This window comes from Zonotrichia albicollis, chromosome 3 (assembly GCF_047830755.1).
Source record: "Zonotrichia albicollis isolate bZonAlb1 chromosome 3, bZonAlb1.hap1, whole genome shotgun sequence".
Classification (NCBI taxonomy): Eukaryota; Metazoa; Chordata; class Aves; order Passeriformes; family Passerellidae; genus Zonotrichia; species Zonotrichia albicollis.
This window is the reverse complement of record NC_133821.1, coordinates 111064322-111083348: the sequence shown is the minus strand read 5'-3', so window position 1 is coordinate 111083348 and position 19027 is coordinate 111064322. Positions and strand designations below refer to the sequence as shown.

At 37.6% G+C, this 19027-nt stretch overlaps 1 protein-coding gene across 29 annotated transcripts in view; it reads right to left on the bottom strand.

Moving 5' to 3' along the window:
* The window catches only part of KHDRBS2 (KH RNA binding domain containing, signal transduction associated 2), a 339259-nt gene that overhangs the window by 171514 nt on the left and 148718 nt on the right, over positions 1 to 19027 (bottom strand). For all 29 annotated transcript variants that reach the window (XM_074538473.1, XM_074538475.1, XM_074538468.1 and 26 more), the window contains exon 4: positions 9518 to 9664. In XM_074538473.1, the coding sequence (XP_074394574.1) occupies positions 9518 to 9664 (147 nt within the window). The remainder of the gene's footprint in view (positions 1 to 9517; positions 9665 to 19027) is intronic.

Here is a 19027-nt window from a genome sequence, read left to right as displayed (position 1 = left end):
AACATCCTGCCTAAACATTCTGCATCATTAATGACTGATAATGCTACCATCTCCAGGGATTCAAGTCTGTGTATTTTTACAATTCCTTTTATTTCTACTATGTTCCTTGAACTCATTTGTATTATCACTGCATTGCTGACAGATATTTCCTTCACAACTATTCAATTAAATATGGGATTTTTATTTTGTAAACTTGATTGCCATTAATCTGTCTTTTGCATCTTTCCTGATTTTTACACAGTCATTGTTCCTAAGTTTTTTTGTCATCCCTTCATTGCTCAGGTCGAACCAAAACCATATTAAACTAAACTTGTTTATTTTTTAATGTCAAAAGCTGTTTTCATAGCCAACCACCAATCTTTCCTTCTCAAGTTGATAATTAAATTTATTTTTTATTTTAAAAATCTCATGTCAATGAAGTTTTTTCATATTATTCCTTGACATTAGGAGACTTAAAATCTTTCAAATCATCAGGAATATATACAAATGTATATCCTTTACTTACTAAACCCTCATGTTTGCACGTGCTGGATGTATGCAGGCAACTCTTACTCTCTTGAAGAAGTACATTCTGCAGATGGATGTATTTTTATACTTCATGCCGATTATTTCTGAACAAGTTTATTTCATATAGCTTGGCACACAACAAATGAGATATTAATTTTCAAACATCTCCATCCACGGAGATAAAAATTCTCATCCGCCAGACCAAAGTTGTCAAATGCTAAAACAGAGCACCTTGCTGATTAGGAATTCTCTCCTGGTTACAGGAGAAAGAATACTAAAAATAGCTGAACTGTTATTGTAATTTTCTGTTTTCTGAGGGGAAGAGTTTATTGAGTGATTAAAAAATCTGGTCTGCTCATCATATTTATAAATGTTATTAAAAATCTTGAATAGTGAAGTGATAGTATTTCAATTAAATTATTCAAAGCAATAAAATCTAAAGGTTATTGTGGAGAATTGCTGAAAGGTCTCATTATACTCTATTACTAGAAATAAAACCAGCAGAAAAAAAATGGAGTGATGATAAATGCAAAGTAATGCTATGAAAATACTTAAACTGAAGTATTGATAAGCATCAAAATACTGAAAGTAAATAGCTCCTTATTAGTTATTATCATTTAAGAAAGATGCCCTGGATTTTTTACAAATGCCATTAAAAAACACCAAATCAATGCAAGCAGGATGAATGGTGGATAGCACTAGAAAAAGCCCTGACACTGAACCACAAACAACAGAAGATCCATTCCATTGCTGGACTTCTTCCTGACTACCGAGATGAGCTACTCTCCGTCCTCCTGGCCGTCCCAGTCCAACAGAAAAATTAAAGAGGTCAGCTAAGGATGAGAGAGAAAGATAGTCAATTATGTAATGGAAAACCAGAGCTACCTCTGCTTCTTTGCAATAAAAGCTGGGAGCTAGAAAAGAAACAAATCCAGAACACAGGAGTGTGAAATTACCCTCTGACTTTAACCATGCATGAAGATGAGGGCACTTACTAACTCTTGAAAAACTGCTTCAAAACAAACAAGAAGAAGTGGAATTTAGTTTGGTTTTTTTAAATCACTCAGTGCGTAAGTGAACAGTCAAACTCATTGCAATCTTAAGTTTTTCTGAGCTTAACTAAGGTTCAAAGAAAAGCCTTTGGTGAACTAAGGGAAAAGAAGTAAAAGCTGCATTTTTGCTTTTTCTTTCATGCTTTTCTAAATGATCACAACTCAGCATCCTCAGAATTGACTACACCAACTTTTGCTACATTAAAGAAACATTATAATGTTTACTAATACCACCAAAAATTTTTTTTCATCGTTTTGTTTCTAAAAATAAAAAAAAAAAATCAAAACCACCCCCAACACACTGTAGGATCTGCAGTATGGTTTGCAATGTGAATGACAGCACAAACTTTTTACTTGTGTAAGTGTACTTTCATAAATGAATCAAACCTTAAAAATCTGATTGTCACTTTGCTAATATTTGTGAAACATAGAGATAAGTAACCTGCAAGGTAAAGTAACCTGGTTAAACCAATAACCAATTCCTTGAAAGAGCCAAAATAAGTAACTCTTATCTCCTTGCTTTCGGTCTTATTTTTTTTACCAGATATTATCCTTTTCTTTCCTCATATTGATGTCTGGGGGGGAAAAAAAGATAGTAATATATGTGATGGGAACACTTAATAACATTTTGCACATTTTTTTTCATCACGATTACAAAGTAATTCCTTGCATGCAAATCAATTATTTTAAATATACTTTCCATGCCTACTTTTATACAGAACTGCATGGAATTTTATTTTGAAATCATAAAGCTGCAGACATTTCACTGGGTCAAACAATCTTTATTGTTGAGTTGATTGACCAAATTTGTACCCATATACAGAGATTTAAATGAAATGCCATATGTGTAGGAGGGTCTGGTGGTCTTGTTAAGGTGAACAGTCTAATGTGCAATACCACAGCAAATTTCTTGCTACATATTACAGACCAGAAATTAGGAAACCAGAAGCAATACTGTGGGATTCAAATTTTTTTGCATTAATTTTATCATCTGCACCGAAATAATTTCTTCTGATCTGCCTCTGCTGAAAAACCTGCTCTAAGAAAAGGAAGGAGCAAAACAAGCCTAAAACTGCTGATGAATATGGACTCACCAAACAAGTTGCAAGTATCTCTTTGAACTAAAGCTACATGTCAAGAGCATGCTCAGTTTAATGGTCAGAGTGAAGTCCCTGCTCAGGCTCCTGTCTCTGGTTCATCTGAAAGCTCTGACAGCCAGGCTGAGCCTCTTATACTGATTCCTTCATGTGTCAGAAAGAGATCACCAAGGAATTGCTTTCACAGACTGAATAAATCTTGGAATATCTGAAGAAGTCTTAATCCACTCATAGTGGGAGTATCAACCCTTAAACATTCCAAGATGTGGCAAAATATCTGAAGTGCTTTGAAACAGCTGGGAGCTAAGCCTAGGAAAAAGACACTTACTCTGGCGTGTCAACACATGACCCACTCTTCATGACACAAATATGAAGACATTTGATTAATTATTGATTAAATTTGTATTGCTATCCATTTTATATCTTTACAGCAGAAAGAACCTAGTCTATACTGTATATCAATAACTATATTAAAAAAATCAGTCCGTTGAAAAATAATAAGAGTTTAATGTTTAGCTGAAAAATTGAAACATTTTTGGTGTACATCTCCACCCCTAAACATTCACTTTCAGGGGAAGATTTAGGATTATTTTCATGAAGCGTAAAATAAGTGTTTTAAACAACACCAGTGCTGCTCAATCAGCCAGCATTCATATTAGGAAAAACTCCAGCATCTGTGAAAAGTCAAGAACCATAGTCCACAAGTTATGATGACTCTCTTGAGTACACTGATGTTTGAATGTATTGATAATAATTTGATTTGTTAAGCAATGCTTTGGAAAAAAGGCTGTGAAGAGCTAAAGTGCTATGACATTTTAGGCCTTGACAGAATCTCTGAATTTTATTTCCTTGATTATCAAAACTTGTGTGTGAAATTGACAGAGATGTTGCACACTGGGAAAAACAGAACAGCTAAAACAGCTGCTAAAATTTTTCCTTAGCTCAGTTTTAAAATAATTACTGTACTAATTATTTATTATTGCAAGGAATTTTGAAGAATGTGCAAGTGTAAATTATTTACTTTGACAGGCATAAAAGATGAATTTTAGAGATGCAGCTCTGCTGCTGCTCAGCATCCTATTTAGGGAAATGTTTTGCCTGTTGAGGTTCTTTGAAAGAGGAAAAAAAAAGACTGGCATCCTTCCACCCACGCTATAGCTTATTTAGAAACAAACATAAGATTACAAAACCATTGAGTATGAAATAGTATGTAAATAAAGCTATCATATTATACTGTAGCAGAGAAGTAATTCAGATGGCTAATAAAAAAAGTGCAAAATAAATGTCATATACCTAAAACTGACAGAATTGTTACATGTGCTATATGTACATAGATTATTTGTAATTTTGGTCTGTACTTAGAAAGAAGTTCCTACACATACAGTAAATGCATGTTTGAGGTAAAATAATTTCTTTTTACAATATTACACAGAGAAGGACCTCCAAGGTACTAAAACCCTACTTTAAGATGTTTTAATTGTTCCCACTGAAACACACTGGCCTGAAAGTTTGTTTTCAATTTCCTACAGATCTCAGTTTTTTTTCATAAATAGCTCTGGCATAAATAACTTCCAGTGTGAAATGAGTAAACTTTGATTTCACTGGAAGGCTCTTCTTCCTTAGTGATTTTTCACTTTTATTAGTTGGATCAATGAGAACAGGTAATATTCTTAAATGATTGGTAAGAAAATTCTTTTAATCAATAGTATAGAGCAAGGTGAGATAAAAGGATGGAAGATAATAGCCAGTAGGATATTTAGGCACTTACAAGCAAGTCTGGAAGACATTGTAGCCTGAATTAAAAACAACATAAATCTCTGCAATCACCTGTTGCCTCACCACAGTGATTTCTAATAACAGAATCTGATCTGATCTGAACTGATAAAAACACCCAGAGAATACTGCACAGACAGATGATCACCAGACACTGCCCATCAACTGGACTGCATTACATGGCCATGTGTTTATTCCCAGCCCTTGAGTGGTGCCAATAAGCCTCAATTTAAAGCAGATACAAGTGGCTAGGATAATGTATGCAAATATATTGGACAGCAGTTTTACAAGTGGTAATTGGTTCAATTTCTGATCATCTGACCGCACAGTTGTAAACAATGTTTTTAGAGTGGTCATGTCACTGCAGCTGCAATCTGCCCTCTACATAATAGCTCCCTATTACAGAGCACTCACACGTAAAATGAATGATCAGTATCTGCTTCTCTCATCCTCCCAAGGGATGCTAACCATGTCAAATAAAAATGCTTTGCTTAAAGGGATAAAAGTGTGAATCAGAAAAAAGATTTTGCCTGTGTTAGAAAGCACAGAACTCCTAAGGAACAGTATAGCTCCTTACGACATGGGAATTTAGAGCTTGTTCAGAAAAGATATTTGTATGTTTGGATTTAAATCAAAATTATACAATCCTATATAACAGGAGTGATGTAGAATTTCATTGGTCAGTAATAGTGAAAAAACTTGACCGCATTTAATAGCCATGAACCCTTAAAAACCAGCAGATTTTAAAGCTTGAAAAGCTTCTAGGCTCTCCTCCCCTCCCTCTGCTCCTCAGTCTCCCCTTCTAGTTTGCTGACTCTGCATCCCATTCTGAGGCACTGAGATCTTACACCAGCCTTAGGTTCTCCACACAGACCTAGGTCCCTGGCAGTTCAGGATCAGAAGTACTTGGCTGTCAGATGCCTATGGATTTTATCAAATCTGTTGGCCACAAAGGTCAATCTGAAAAACATGTCCTCCTTTCAGGTATCCCTATTGTTTGTATTTTCCACATAGATAATACTGGATAATTTCCAATATGTTAGCATCAGTTCCAAATGGGATTGTAATATAAAACCTTGACTTTGGAAACACATTCTTGATTTCATTTTTACTAGGTTGACAGAAAAATATTGGAGCAGACAGTTGTTTTTCAAGACTCTGAGATTATTCCTATCTCCTTATTCACGGCTATTTTGATTTGTCATATTTCAATTATATGCAAATGTTCATACTAAGTAAACATCAACCCAAAAAGGAGCACAGAATCTATCTAGTAATTGGATATGACACCCCACAAAGACTTAATTTTGCATAAAACCTACCAAAGAACTAGCAGTTGCTTACAGAATAAATCTTATCAACCAGTTAGCAATGTCCTGCTGGCAGCACCCACACAGACCTCAAACCATTTGCAAAATGGAAGCTGCAGACAGCAAAGGAAGCAGCTTGGCTTTGGAAATGTGGCAGCTGCCAAGAGCTGCAGACACTGGGATTCAGTCATACACTGAAATGCCTGCTGGAAGGAGCCCAAAGCACCAACTGAGACCGAGCTGCAGCTATGGAATGTGTTAACTTGTGGGACAGACTGTGGTTTCTAACTCTGGCCTGGAGGCAAAATCTTTCTTACTAAAAATATGGATACCAGTTATTGAGGTTGAAGGTAAAAATGAAGTAATTACATTTAAATCAAAAGTAGTTGTTCATGAAAACTTTGCTTCAGTTAATAAATGTTTAATTTTTCTTTTCTCAGTACTGCTCTACATTTATCTACTTTTCTCTTATAATGTTTTCTGGGCATTTATCTTAAAATTCAATCTCATTAAAACTTCTGAAGAAGGTATAAAAACATTATTCCATTTCACTGACATGATCAGTGTAATTTCTGAGGGCAATATTTCATGTAATCTTCAGAAAATTCATAAGCAATGTGAAAACTCATTTGAATACTTTATTGCATCCTTGATTTGGTATAAATAAAACTGTTCTATTCTACTGTTTCATCCTTGTCATGCAATCCCAATATTCATTGCTGCAATAAATTAAGTCTTATAAACAACAAAACATCATAAAACAAACTCAAGAGATGCTGCAAATAGGGAACAAAAAGGAAATTATCTAGTGCAATCTTTCTGAGTGAAAAACCCTTGAAACATGTTGCAGCCAGTCAGTTAATAATTGCTTTGTAAATCTGAAATGAAACAGAGGGGATAAAACTAATAAACAAGTCATAAAGTACAATTTTTACTTGTTTGGAGTGATTATGATTCCCTGGAGGGAAGAGGGGCACAAAAAGGCTGGTTAATGTTCAGGGATCACCTCTGCCAAGCTCAGGAATGAGCATCACACTGAAGAGAAAGTCAGGCAAAAATGACAGGAGGCTTATATGGATGAACAGGGAGCTCCTGGATAAACTCAAAAAGGAAGCCAGCAGAGGGTGCGTGCAGGAACAGGCAGCCTGGAAGGAGTGCAGAAATTGCCCAAGCAGACAGTTATCTTGTTAGGAAAGCTCACAGAAGCCCTGACAGAATTAAAATTGGCCAGGGCAACAGGAAAAGTACGTCAGTGATAAAGGAAAGAATAGGGAAAATGTGGGCCCTCTCTGGAGCAAACCCGGAGACCTGGCTACCCAGGACAGGGAGGGGGTTGAGGTCATCAGTGACTTCCTTGCTTTGGTCTTCACAGACAAGTGCTCCAGCCACACTGCCCAGGTGACAGAAGGCAAAGGTGGGGACTGGGGGAATGAGGAATTGCCCACTCTAGGAGAGGATCAGGCTCAAGGATATCTAAGGGACACGAAGGTGCACGAGTCCCTGGGACCTGGTGAGCTGCACCGGCTCGTGCTGAGGGAACGGGCTGAGGAAGGGCTAAGCCACTGCCCATCGTATGTGAGACGTCATGTCACTTCACTGAAGCTCCCACTGATTGGAAAACGGGAAAAGGAACCCCCACTTGAAAAAGAGAAATAAGGAAGATACAGGAAACTACAGCTCTTTCAGCCTCACCTCAGGTCAGAAAGATCATGGAAACAAATCCTCCTGGAAGTTTTGCAAAGACACATGTGAAATGAGGAGATGAATGGTGACAGGTAACTCAGCTTCACTAAGGGCAAATCATGCCTGACAAATTTGGTGGCCTTCTATGACAGGGTCTATTCCTGCCACTGTCAACCATGTTCAAAATTTCGTAATAAAGAACCTGTTTTTATATTTCCTCCAGTGTAGCTATTATACTTGTGCTGGAAAACAAATATAATCCTTCCAAATAAATAAAGTGCCATCCACAATATATGCTTGTACAGATGCTGAATATTACAACAGATTTTAATGCTGCTCTGAAAACACACAGTTCTGTCTCCCTTATTCACCCAGGCTGAACAGAACACATGATGGATGTTAAAAATCCAGATGCCATTTTCATTGCACCATGCTAGAATGCAGGATCTCTTTTCCGGAATGAAAAGGACAAAGAAGGTAACTTTAAACAGAAACCTTTTACAGAAACAATCTGAAGCTTTGGAAAGTCATGAACAACTGGAAATAGCCTTATCCAAATGACAAAGATGGGTAAATTTTGTAATTGGCGCTGTTATCATTTTAAGCTATAACATGCCAGACTTTTCAGGAATATGTTACTTAATGATAAATCTTTTTCCAGTGTAATGGCTTGGCAGATCTTCACCATTAGCTTGCAGCCAAAATGTCATTCCAAGACATGCTGCCAGCATTACAATATTGACCTAATTTGTCCCTTGTGTTTTATGTTCAACATAAACTCAGAAATCGTGAAAATGTTTTCTTTTCTTACAGTTATTTCAAAGAATTCTAAATGGTATTTTATTACTAGTGTTCCCAAACTGGAAGCATAAGAAAATCGGAAGGAAAAATCAGAAAGACAGATTTAACTTGTTTAAAATGTAGCTCATTTCTGGGCACTTGATGCCAGCAAACTTTTTTATTTAAAAGAAATATCCAGATATTTATTTTTAACAATCTTAAGCTACTTACTGTTCTTAAAAAAATGTGTATTTGCTCTTAAAAATTTAACATTTAAATAGTCTACTTCAATATTTTACTTGTAACATACACCCCTTTTCCTGCACCAAGAAGCCTACAGCAAAAAAGGCATTGAAATTCTGCCATGCAAGTATTCATAAACCTTACCTGAATATCTCTTATCTTGGCCTCCTATTACTCATTAAAAAAGGCAGTCTTTGAATCCTTCCATTATTATCAAGATATCTGAACATACACATATTTTTTTCATTTAAAAAATAGAAACAAACTCTCATCATGCTCTTTTTAAGGCATGTAAGTTCTGAACATTTTTAGAGCACTAAGAACTCTCAGGACAGATCTCAGAAAACAACTCATGTAATTCTAGTACTACTTCTCTTAATATTTAGTATGCTTATGCTTCAATGCTAAGACAAATTTAAGTATGAAAATAGCATGGAATTCACTAACAAATGTGAAAAAAATAATTTTCAGAGAATTTGAGGAAAATCAATAGACATGAAGATAAATATTTCAGAAAGTGATATATTAAGTATAAATCAAATTGAAAAAGATCACAGCTTTAGATACATTTCTGCACTCTCCTAGATGATGGAAGATTGCCAAAGTGTGGTTTGAGTCACAAGGTGAACAGAAATGTCTTAGGAATGTTTTGCTCATCCTGTTTGCTGCACAAGAAATTCATTAACTTCATTAGCAAGATATTTAGGCAAATTGTTACATGTAGTAAAATGTTTTTACAGACTTAAATATTTAAAAATCCTGAAAGTGCACTCTCATACAAATGACTAATGTCTACAATCAGAAAATAAAACTAATCTACCAGTTCCTCCACAAAAGAAGAAAGGAAAGCAAAAAACATTGATAAACGGAAATAATAAGACAGCTAGAAAAAAGTATCAGGGCATCAACTGTGACACTTAATGGCCTGTTTGGCATCTCCCTGTGACAAAAGGATGAAAGACAAAAGTTCAACAGAATGCAGTGAAGGCGTTTTTTCTTTAGTCTAAAAAAAGGAACAAACTCAATGCAACAAAACCATAACATGCCAAGAAGAATGTAATAAGTGACTTACAGGAACCAGAAATTTTTTTATTTCTTCCAAGGCATGACTCATACGAGAATACGCCTCCCCAGGTGGAGCAAACACTTCAATTAATACGTGGAGCTCATCACTCAAGTGTGCGTATTTGGCTTCTCCACTTTTCCTTAGTTCTTCCTCCTGTGAAGAAAGGGTGGATTTGACTTTAAAACTGGAAATTTACTAATTTTGCAGTGATTTAGCATTCACAGGCAACATGGCAGAAGGACACAGTAAGCAGACTTTTAAATCCGTTAAGAAATAAAAGTCTAGTTCAAGCCACCTAAAGATTTAAAAATCAATTTTGAGTGTTTGAATGATAAAACCAGCATAATTATCATCTAAATCAGATTTTAATCAGCACAGTGAAAAAATGCTAAATACACCAGAAGGAAGAAGTGACATATTAAATCCATAATGGAAAAGCTGCATTCATCTGTCTGAATCTTAGCTCTTAACAACAAAAAAACCCATAAAATAAAGATGCATTTAACCATTTTGGAACGCTATTGTTTAGTAAACTCTTTAGGTTGTTCAACAAATGTCTGCAGCCAGTACATTTTAGTATCACCAAATGATAATATGAAAAATATGCTCTAGGACTTTTATTTCAGACACAGAATCACAGGATAGTTTGGATGTGAAGGGTGTGAATTACTAAAAACTATGTAGTTCCAGTGCCCCTGCCAGGACCAGACACCTTCCACTAAATCAGGTTGCTTAGGGCCTTAAACACTCCCAGGAATGGGGCATCCACAACTTCTTTGGTCAAACTGCTTCAGTGTCTCCCCGTAGCCATAGTGAAGAACCTTTTCCTAATGTTTACCTTAAAACCTACTCTCATTCAGTTTAAAGCCACTACCCCTTGTCCCCTCACTATGTACCTTTTCACAAAGTCCCTCTCCAGCTTTCTTGCCCTCTTTCTGTACTTGAAAGGTGCCATAAATTTACCCTGAGCCTTCTCCAGGCTAAGTAACCCAAATTCTCTTCACAGCAGAAGGGCTCAGCACTGGTCATCCTCATGACCCTCCTCTGGAGCTGCTCTGACAGATCCATGTGCTTCTTATGCCGAGGGCCCCTGAGCTGCTCTCAGTACTCAGTGATGAATGAGCTTCAGCCCCAGTCCCAGTTCAGGGTACCTATGCAATGTGGTGAGCAGCTCAGCTGGTGAATCACCACACCTAGATATAGCTCAACCATCTTTGGGTCCCATTTTCTAGCTATAAAATAAGCCTAATAATCCTACTTCATGTTTAGAGTAATGTTCTGAAATGTCAATCCACTTTCTTACACAACATTTTGAAATAGCAAATGTAAATTGCAAAATAGATTCGTAGTAGCTACTGCTCCATAAAAATCAGAGACAGAATAGTGATCATGTTAGTGGCACTGGCTATGACAACACAATGAAAAATCCAATCCATTGCTACACAAGATAGACATAAGTAATGCTAAAGAAATGATGAGTCGAACTCTCAGTCTTCAAAAATATTTTGAGAAATGTAATTTAAAAGAAAATATGTATAAACAAAAAACATTATCACAGAAAAATAAGTAAACTAATTTGCTTGAAAATGATGAAGAGGTTACAGCGTTTTAGTATATACTAAAATAATAGTTTGTGAACATGTAGTAAAGATATAAAAACTGTAACAACAGATTGCAATTATTACAGATTAAGCATATTTAATTCTGCATTGACTTAACTTATTTTAGTATTGACTCTTTTACACCATTGCTTGCTACGAAAACCATTTGCAAAATGCTATGCTCCTAACAACAAGTATTCAGTTCTTTTTATCTATGTTAGAAGATCCAGCCTCAAGGACTTTTTGATTTTCCACAGAATACACAAAGGCTACATCCTGCAGCTCCAGAGCCCGAGATCAGACTCCATGCTAAGTCAACATTTGGAGATTATGATAAAATCATTAACTCAATAAATGTGAACTATTATTTTATTTTTATGTTTTAAATTTGACATATTTGTTTGCAACTGAAACTAGAAAAATTATGATAAGATATAACTATCTCAGTATTTTTATTTTTATAGTTCAATTATCTTTGGCGTTTTAGCTTATCACTGAAATCTCATTGAAATTTCCATAAGAACCATAGCATATTATAAAAATCTATCATGAGATGCTTCCAGTTTTCTGGAAAAAAAATCACACATTTGATTACGTCTAAAAAAATCTGGATGAAGTTTTCAGTAAAATTAAGTTTTAATAGTTAGAACGGTGCACCCTAGTGATTGCTGGAGGTTTCTTCCCTATTGTTTTTTTAAGATTCTGAGGGAAAAAAAATCCAACAAAAAACCAACAAATGCCAAGAAAGTCCCAAAAGTTATCTTTCAGGAAAAGACTACCAAGAAACTTAGAATTTAGAAATTGGACCTTTTTTTTTCAGATGTAGAAAAAGCAAAAGAATAATATTTCGCTCATCGTTTTGATGAGGATTCTGTACAGCTAAGACATCAGCAAGATGATTTTATAATGCATACATGGAATATGCCTCTTCAGTGGCAACAATGGTAATTATGTTTCTCTTTTAGTTTCCAAACCAACTCAGGTTTCCTTACAACACATCATTTTCTAACCTGCCTCTTCAGTTCAGCACATGCTTTCTGTCACTACTTGGAGCTTATTGTTAAAGCTGTTGGAAACCACAGGCTGAGGTTCTGAGATATTACATATTTCTTTGTGAGGAAACTTAATAAGCTTTCTTCTTGTGGAACACATGGGGTTAAAGACTGAATTTTCACATGGTATCTCTTCCCATAAGAGGGTAAAATGTCACAATAATGCTCCTTTTATTGCAAGTGTATGTAGAGAGACAAAGAAACTTGATTAAGGAAAACTATGAATGAGTGAGAATTCACAGACCACGCGAGCACTGCACCAAGCTCTCCTTCCCAAATCCAGTGAATTTGGCTGAGTATTTGGGGACTGAATGTAGCCTTACATTTAATCTTATGTGGGGTACCAGGCATCCAACAAGCAAACAACAGACGTGGCTCACACTGCTGGGTATGGCAGGTGGTACCTACTGGCAGCTAACACAGCTTTCCAAGGGCACTACAGATGAACAGCCCCTCCCAGGAGCACAGGGAGAAGGACAACACCTTTGTAGATCTTCATTAGCAAGCAGCACATCCCAAAACAGTCGGTGCCATGGACCCAGTATCCACACTGCTTCTGTTTAGGATGGCAGTACTGCCCATAGCAGTGGGTTTTGCCTCCTGCTTAGTTGTATTCTGGTTGCAATAACTGAGTTCCCCTTAGAAGCCAGAGAGCCCTTCTGGAGCCCAACCTTGATTTAGTTTCATAGGAGAGGAATCCAGTTAAAATTGTGTAAAGCTCTGCTCACTTTAAATAATGGGAATTGGGAATGGTCAGGAGGCTCTCCTCTAAACTATGCTTCTGAGTCAAACAAAACCACTAATGAATAACACCCCATGTAGGGCTGGTAAGGACTGAAATGGATTATGAGACTTTCCAGCACCTGACCCATTAAGGCAGAATAAGTGAGATCATCATTAATCTATTTTTCATGGTGTTCTTTACAAGGCTATCTGGGTGCTAATGGCCTTCCAAGTCCCTAGTGGCCTCTAATGCACCAGTGCAATTACTTGTGGACTTTGGCTGTTTCTCATATAACTCTGCCTTAATCACCTCTGAGGTTCAGGTATTCCCCACGGTGCTGTCTGTAACTTTTGGCAGACTCTCATAGCTTTTTACATTCTACAATTCCCTGCATCATGTCCAGATGTTTTCTAGACCCTGTTCAGCTTGCACAGCCTTGGCCAGTGTCCACCCAGCAGATGAGTTGTTCCCCCACAGCCCAAGCAAAGAAATGAGAACTGCTTAAGCTTACTCATGTAGGCATGAAATGAATCACAGTGGAAGGTGATGAGCATGGAAAGCCTGATGGATGCACTGAATCAAAATGCAGTTAAATCTCAGGCACTACATCTTAAGGCAGAAAAACAACAAACCTGGGACCTGATCAGTTCTGCTTTATAAAAGGAATAGATTCCTTGGTTTCTGGGTTAGTGATGGCAATCACTCTTAGTACTGACTCTCAGGTTCATAGTATGGTTCTTAGTTCACAGTGACAATGTGTGGGTTGAGCACAGCAGAGAAAACATGTATCACTCTCCAGGAAACAACTGCCCCTCATCCTGATCCTCTTCCACTCCATTCTGCATGTCAATTCCCTTCATTTCTCAAGAGTGACAGAACCCACATCCCCTCATACAATACATAATTCCAGCTTCCTTCCCTCCCTTCATTCTCTCTTCTTCCTCTCATTCTGAGTGTCTGTCACACAGTGCTGAAGTCCATCCACCCTCAGCATGATGTATGGCTCTATCACCCACTCCCTCCTAAGGATAACAGGTGTTTTGAAACACCTACTGTTTTATAATTTCCAGTTGACTAAAGCAGGGAAAATGAGTTATAAAACTCTATAGTGGAAATATAAGTATCAACCTCTGCAAAAGTGAAGTATGTGACTGATAGGAACATAAAGGCCAAGAAAAATGATGAATTATCTCTGGATGTAAAAGGAGTCTTAATGTTTTAAAAGGATGTGTGTTGACAGAGAACTGCTTTCTGTCTGGAAGCCTGGCCAAAATGCTTGAATAAAAAGACTAGAAAAAAGTTGAAAGAAATGGAGTTTGCACAGAAAAAATTACACAGTCCAGATTGGTGAATCAAAAATGTCCTCATAACACTGAAATAAAGCATATAAAAAATAATAGAAAATAAACTTGCAGTAGGAACTCTGTAGTTTCAGAGATAAATTTAATCAACAGAATACAAGGAACTTCCTATAATGAAACAAATACAGCTACAAAAAGAAACAATGGGTGCTTGAGGAACAATCTGAGAATTGCAATGGATTTCATATCTTGCAAGAATTTACAAAGAAAAGCATAGTGCAGAGACAAAGATGATAATCACAGGGCTGCTGCTACACAGGCATTATTCATAAGCTCAGTGGGCAATGCTACAGAATAAAATTAATGAGCATGCAGTTTGATAAATGCAAATCTATTAATTTTTAATCTGGACATAAATGAAAAAAATCAAAACGTTGTCTACTGCACTGACTGTAGTATAAGTAACAGTGAACTCATTTATTGGGGGTACTGGGTTAGGAGTTAAAAAACCTTCAAGTCCAAGGACCCATCAGTAGAGAAACAAAGAAAGAAAAAAAAAAAGAAAAGAAAATTTGATCATGGAGGAGGCATTGGCAGATTCAGTAGAGTACAGAACACAGCTAAAAGACCTAAGTTATTCCTTGACTCTTATTTTTAAACCAGTTATTCTCATTCCAGGAAGAAGGGAAGAAGAATAAAGAAGATGGAAGTGGTGAGTACATGGAGAGAGCTCATATAGCAGTGCAAAGACAGTGGGTGTACAACATCTGCAGTCAGCCACAGGGACCCTATTATGAAATGCAGGCATTAGAAAGAACATCACCTAAAAGAGAAAATAACGGGGGAGATACAGGTGACAACAATTATTTTTATGTACTTGATTCATCATTAAAATTTTCATTGTTACTTCAGTGAATTGGAGCAGAGAATTGTGTACATACAGTACTGTCTTGGGCAAACAGGTCCTTCAGTGTTTTATTTCCTGATGCTTTTCAAAATGAAATGCAGCAAAATCTCAATGGCTAAGGGGCACTAACCCATACCTAGATCATCTTTTTGTTTAGAGAGGCAGAAAGGAAAAAAAGGCTAAGCAGCAGAAGAATGTGATGATAACACAACCACTACTGAAAGAACCCTAATGCTGACATGAAGGTTAAATGAAGAAAAAAAGGGAATTCTTTGGAGAAAAAAAAGAGTTTAGGAAAAAGATTAACATACTGAAGTGGTAGTTGCCAAAACGGAGGCATCAGACAGTGACCACTGTGACAACAACTAGTGATCTATGCTTAAATTCCCTGCCAGAAAACTAAGAGTTCACAGACCTGTAAATGTTGCTATGTTTGTACAAATCTAAGCAGAAGCTATAACAGCATAGATAAGAACCACCTGGGCACTAGAAAATTGCTCCTTGAATTAACCAAGCCAAAGATATTTATTGAATACAATCAATGAATTGCAAGATTGCAAAGCTTATGTGGGAAATCAAAGATCCTCAAGAAATGCACAATTACCATACCTAAAGGTGCTTCAATGGATTTTGTTAATCTTAAAACTTATGATCACAACTAGAGATCACTGCAATCCAGATACCTTGAGATTCAGAAAGACTTTGCCTTAATTAATGAGAGTAGAAAATGTCATGCTTTTATTTATGAAAGGCTAATTAGCAGTTTGTTGCAACTAAGTTACAATGTATTTTGCTTGAACTCCAAACAAGATGTTACACTTTTACTATGGGCAAAAACATATCTTAAAAGAAGTCTCTTTGGTTTTTTTTTTTTTCCTCCTTTAATCCAAAATTTATTATAAGTTTAGTTCCATACTAATGACTGCAGCTTAAATACCATGCAGGCAAAAATGACACATAAACTAACTTTCTAGTGTCTGACTCTTTCCCTGGTTTTACGCTCACCCTTCCACTGCCCTGGGGATCCTAAGGCTGATGGCTTCAGCGTGGAGAGGGCAACACTGACGTGAGTTGCAGTACCCTGAGTTCTTTGATACAAGATACTGCACTGGGTTTGCATGGCCAAGTTTTGGTAGCACTAGGGGGTACAGGGCTGGCTTCTCCAAGAAGCTGCCAGAAGCTTCCTCAGTGTCTGGCAGTGCCAATCCCAGATGGCTCCAAGACAGATGTGCTGCTGGCCAAGGTTGGGCCAAACAGAAATGGTGCAAACACCCCTGCGGTAACATATTTAAAGAGAAGAGAGAAAAAGTTATGTCTCAGATGTAATTTTGGTCAGAGAAGAGTGGAGTGAGAGTATGTGAGAGGAACAGCTCTGCAGACTCCAAGGTGAGTGCAGAAGGAGAGGCAGGAGGTGCTCCAGGCACCACAGCTGATTCCCCTGCAGCCCATGGAGGACATGGGGATGCAGAGATCCACCTGCAGCCCTTGGAGGAGACCCACACCAGAGCAGGTGCATGTTTGAGATGAGGCTGTGACACCATGGGAGGCCTGTGCTGGAGCAGGCTCCTGGCAGGGACCTGTGGAGAGAGGAGCCCATGCTGGAGCAGGTTTCCTTGCAGGACTTGTTTCTCTGCGGGGTTCCCATGGTGGAGCAGCCTGTCCTTGGAGGACAGCATCCCATGGAACAATGACCCACACTGCAGCATCACACAGAGATCTGTTGCCTGTGGGATTGACTGATGTTGGAAAAACTCATGGAGGACTGTCTCCTGTGGGAGGGACCCCACACTGGATCAGAAGGACTCCTCTCCCTGCCCAGTGGCAGAAATTACCTGTGGTGAACTGAGCCGACTGTAACCCCCCATTCCCTGTCTCCCTGCACCACTGGGGGAGAGAAGGTAGAGCTGGGAAGAAGGCAGAAGTGGGGACAAAGGTAGTTTTAAGGTCTTATTTTACTTCTCATTGTCCTGCTCTGATTTTCTTAGTAACAATTATTATCTCTAATTCTAGACTGCTTTTGCCCTCCACAGTATTTTGTCAGATCTCTCTCTGTGTTTACCTCAACCCATGAATCCTTTGTTATATTTTCCCTTCCCTCTGCAGTTGTGGAGGGGAGTGATAAAAGGCTTTGGTAGGTGCATGGCATCCACACAAAGACAATCCACTACAGACACATAAAACTGACAGCAATAATTTCTTCCACCTCTCTCCAGGAAGCACAGGGGGTTATTTTTAGGATGGTAAACATGCTATATACATTGTTCTTTCTCCATTGTTTAGCAACTCTATTTCCCATCCAATTTCACTAGATATGGAAAGTTTTACACCTGCTGGGTATGCGTTTTTTGCTCTCTTTGTTACTCATAATGTGATTTTACCAGATCCCAGTGTTGTGTCCCTTTAATGACCTGCAGCTGACCTTGATGCCTAGTCCCTGCTTACAGTCCTGGAGCCCTCCCTATCATCCCATGTCTTTGCTTTCAATGTATCCACTTCCATCCCAACCCTGTGCTCCCCTGTGCAGTGCTTTTATTCTAGGGCCATAGCAGCACCCTCCACACAGAAAATTGATTTATTATTGCTACCATTAATTACAGATACAGTACAGACCTAGGCAAAAAGGAAAGCAGTGAAGATAAAAATCACTCAGCCATTAGACAAAGGCTGCAAGAAGTCAGCAAGCCCAAAGGGAGCTGGGGACAGGCCATGAGCAGTCACGGCTGGCAGGTCCCAGCCCTGTGCTGTGGTTTTAGCACAAAGCCTGCAACCCGCAACAGGTGATGGCAGCACCACATTTACTGGGACACAGGGATTCCAGTGTCAGTGGATAGACAACATAAGGAACCAACTGCCTCTGATGACCAGTTCTAAAAGCACTCTTGGGATACAGAGATTTTTTTTTCCAGCTACATGTGTGTAGTTTCAAACCTAAATATACAGCTGGATGAGGCCTTCTGCTTTCTTAGTTCCACCAATGCTAGATGATACACATGCCCATCTCAGGGTATAAAGAATTGCTTGGGCTCTGCCACAGTGTAAACTGTGATGGCTACAGCTACTGCTGAGGATGAGTCTCTGCACAAAAGAATCAAAACTAATGAGCACTGACTGTATTCCCAAACTTCACCATCCCTTTAGGAAGGGCTCCTCACTATGATTTAGGGTTTTGCTTAACTACACCCAGGCTGCTGACAGCCGATGCCAAATCACCACATTCAAAAGGATAAATACAGCTATTTAGTGATTTTAAAAAATGAAGAGTAGAGAGATATAATAAAAGCTGATGACATTGTAAGAGCTTTAAGAGCTTACTGTGTCAAAAATAAAGCATCAAGCCTTTGGCAGAAGAGAAACATCATTTGAGGAAAGCAGATATAACTTCATTTACACTGGTTGGAGGAAAATATACCTTCTTTTCCTCTGGTGTAATTTTTACTTTGCAGAAATAATTTTACTGGTTCTCTTACATCAATCTAGCTCTATTTCATTATGTTTGGAGCCAACAGTTTTATAAATTTTACTCCTTTTTTTTTAGAGAGAGCATGAAGAGTCACCTTAAAGTGATACAAATGTCACAGTCATTTGTAGAAAACTCTACTAATGTTTTAGGTAATTCAATAAACTAGCTGATGACAAATTATCAGTCATCATGAAAAGAAGGTTAACTGTATTTATGCTAAGAATTCCAGAAACTGACAATAATTTATTTTTCAAAAATTCTTATTAATCAAGAAACATTCATCTTAAAATCTGTTATGTACATAGTGTTCACAAAAACTGTACTTAATAAAAACCAGTACTGGCTATTTAAAATGTGAAAACAGGAAAATTTAAAATAAATATCTGTATCACCTTTTTTGCTCTTTCTCTGTCATTAAGTTTTATTATGATTGTATTAGTCTTAGAAGAACAATTTTTTTTCTCCAAAGAA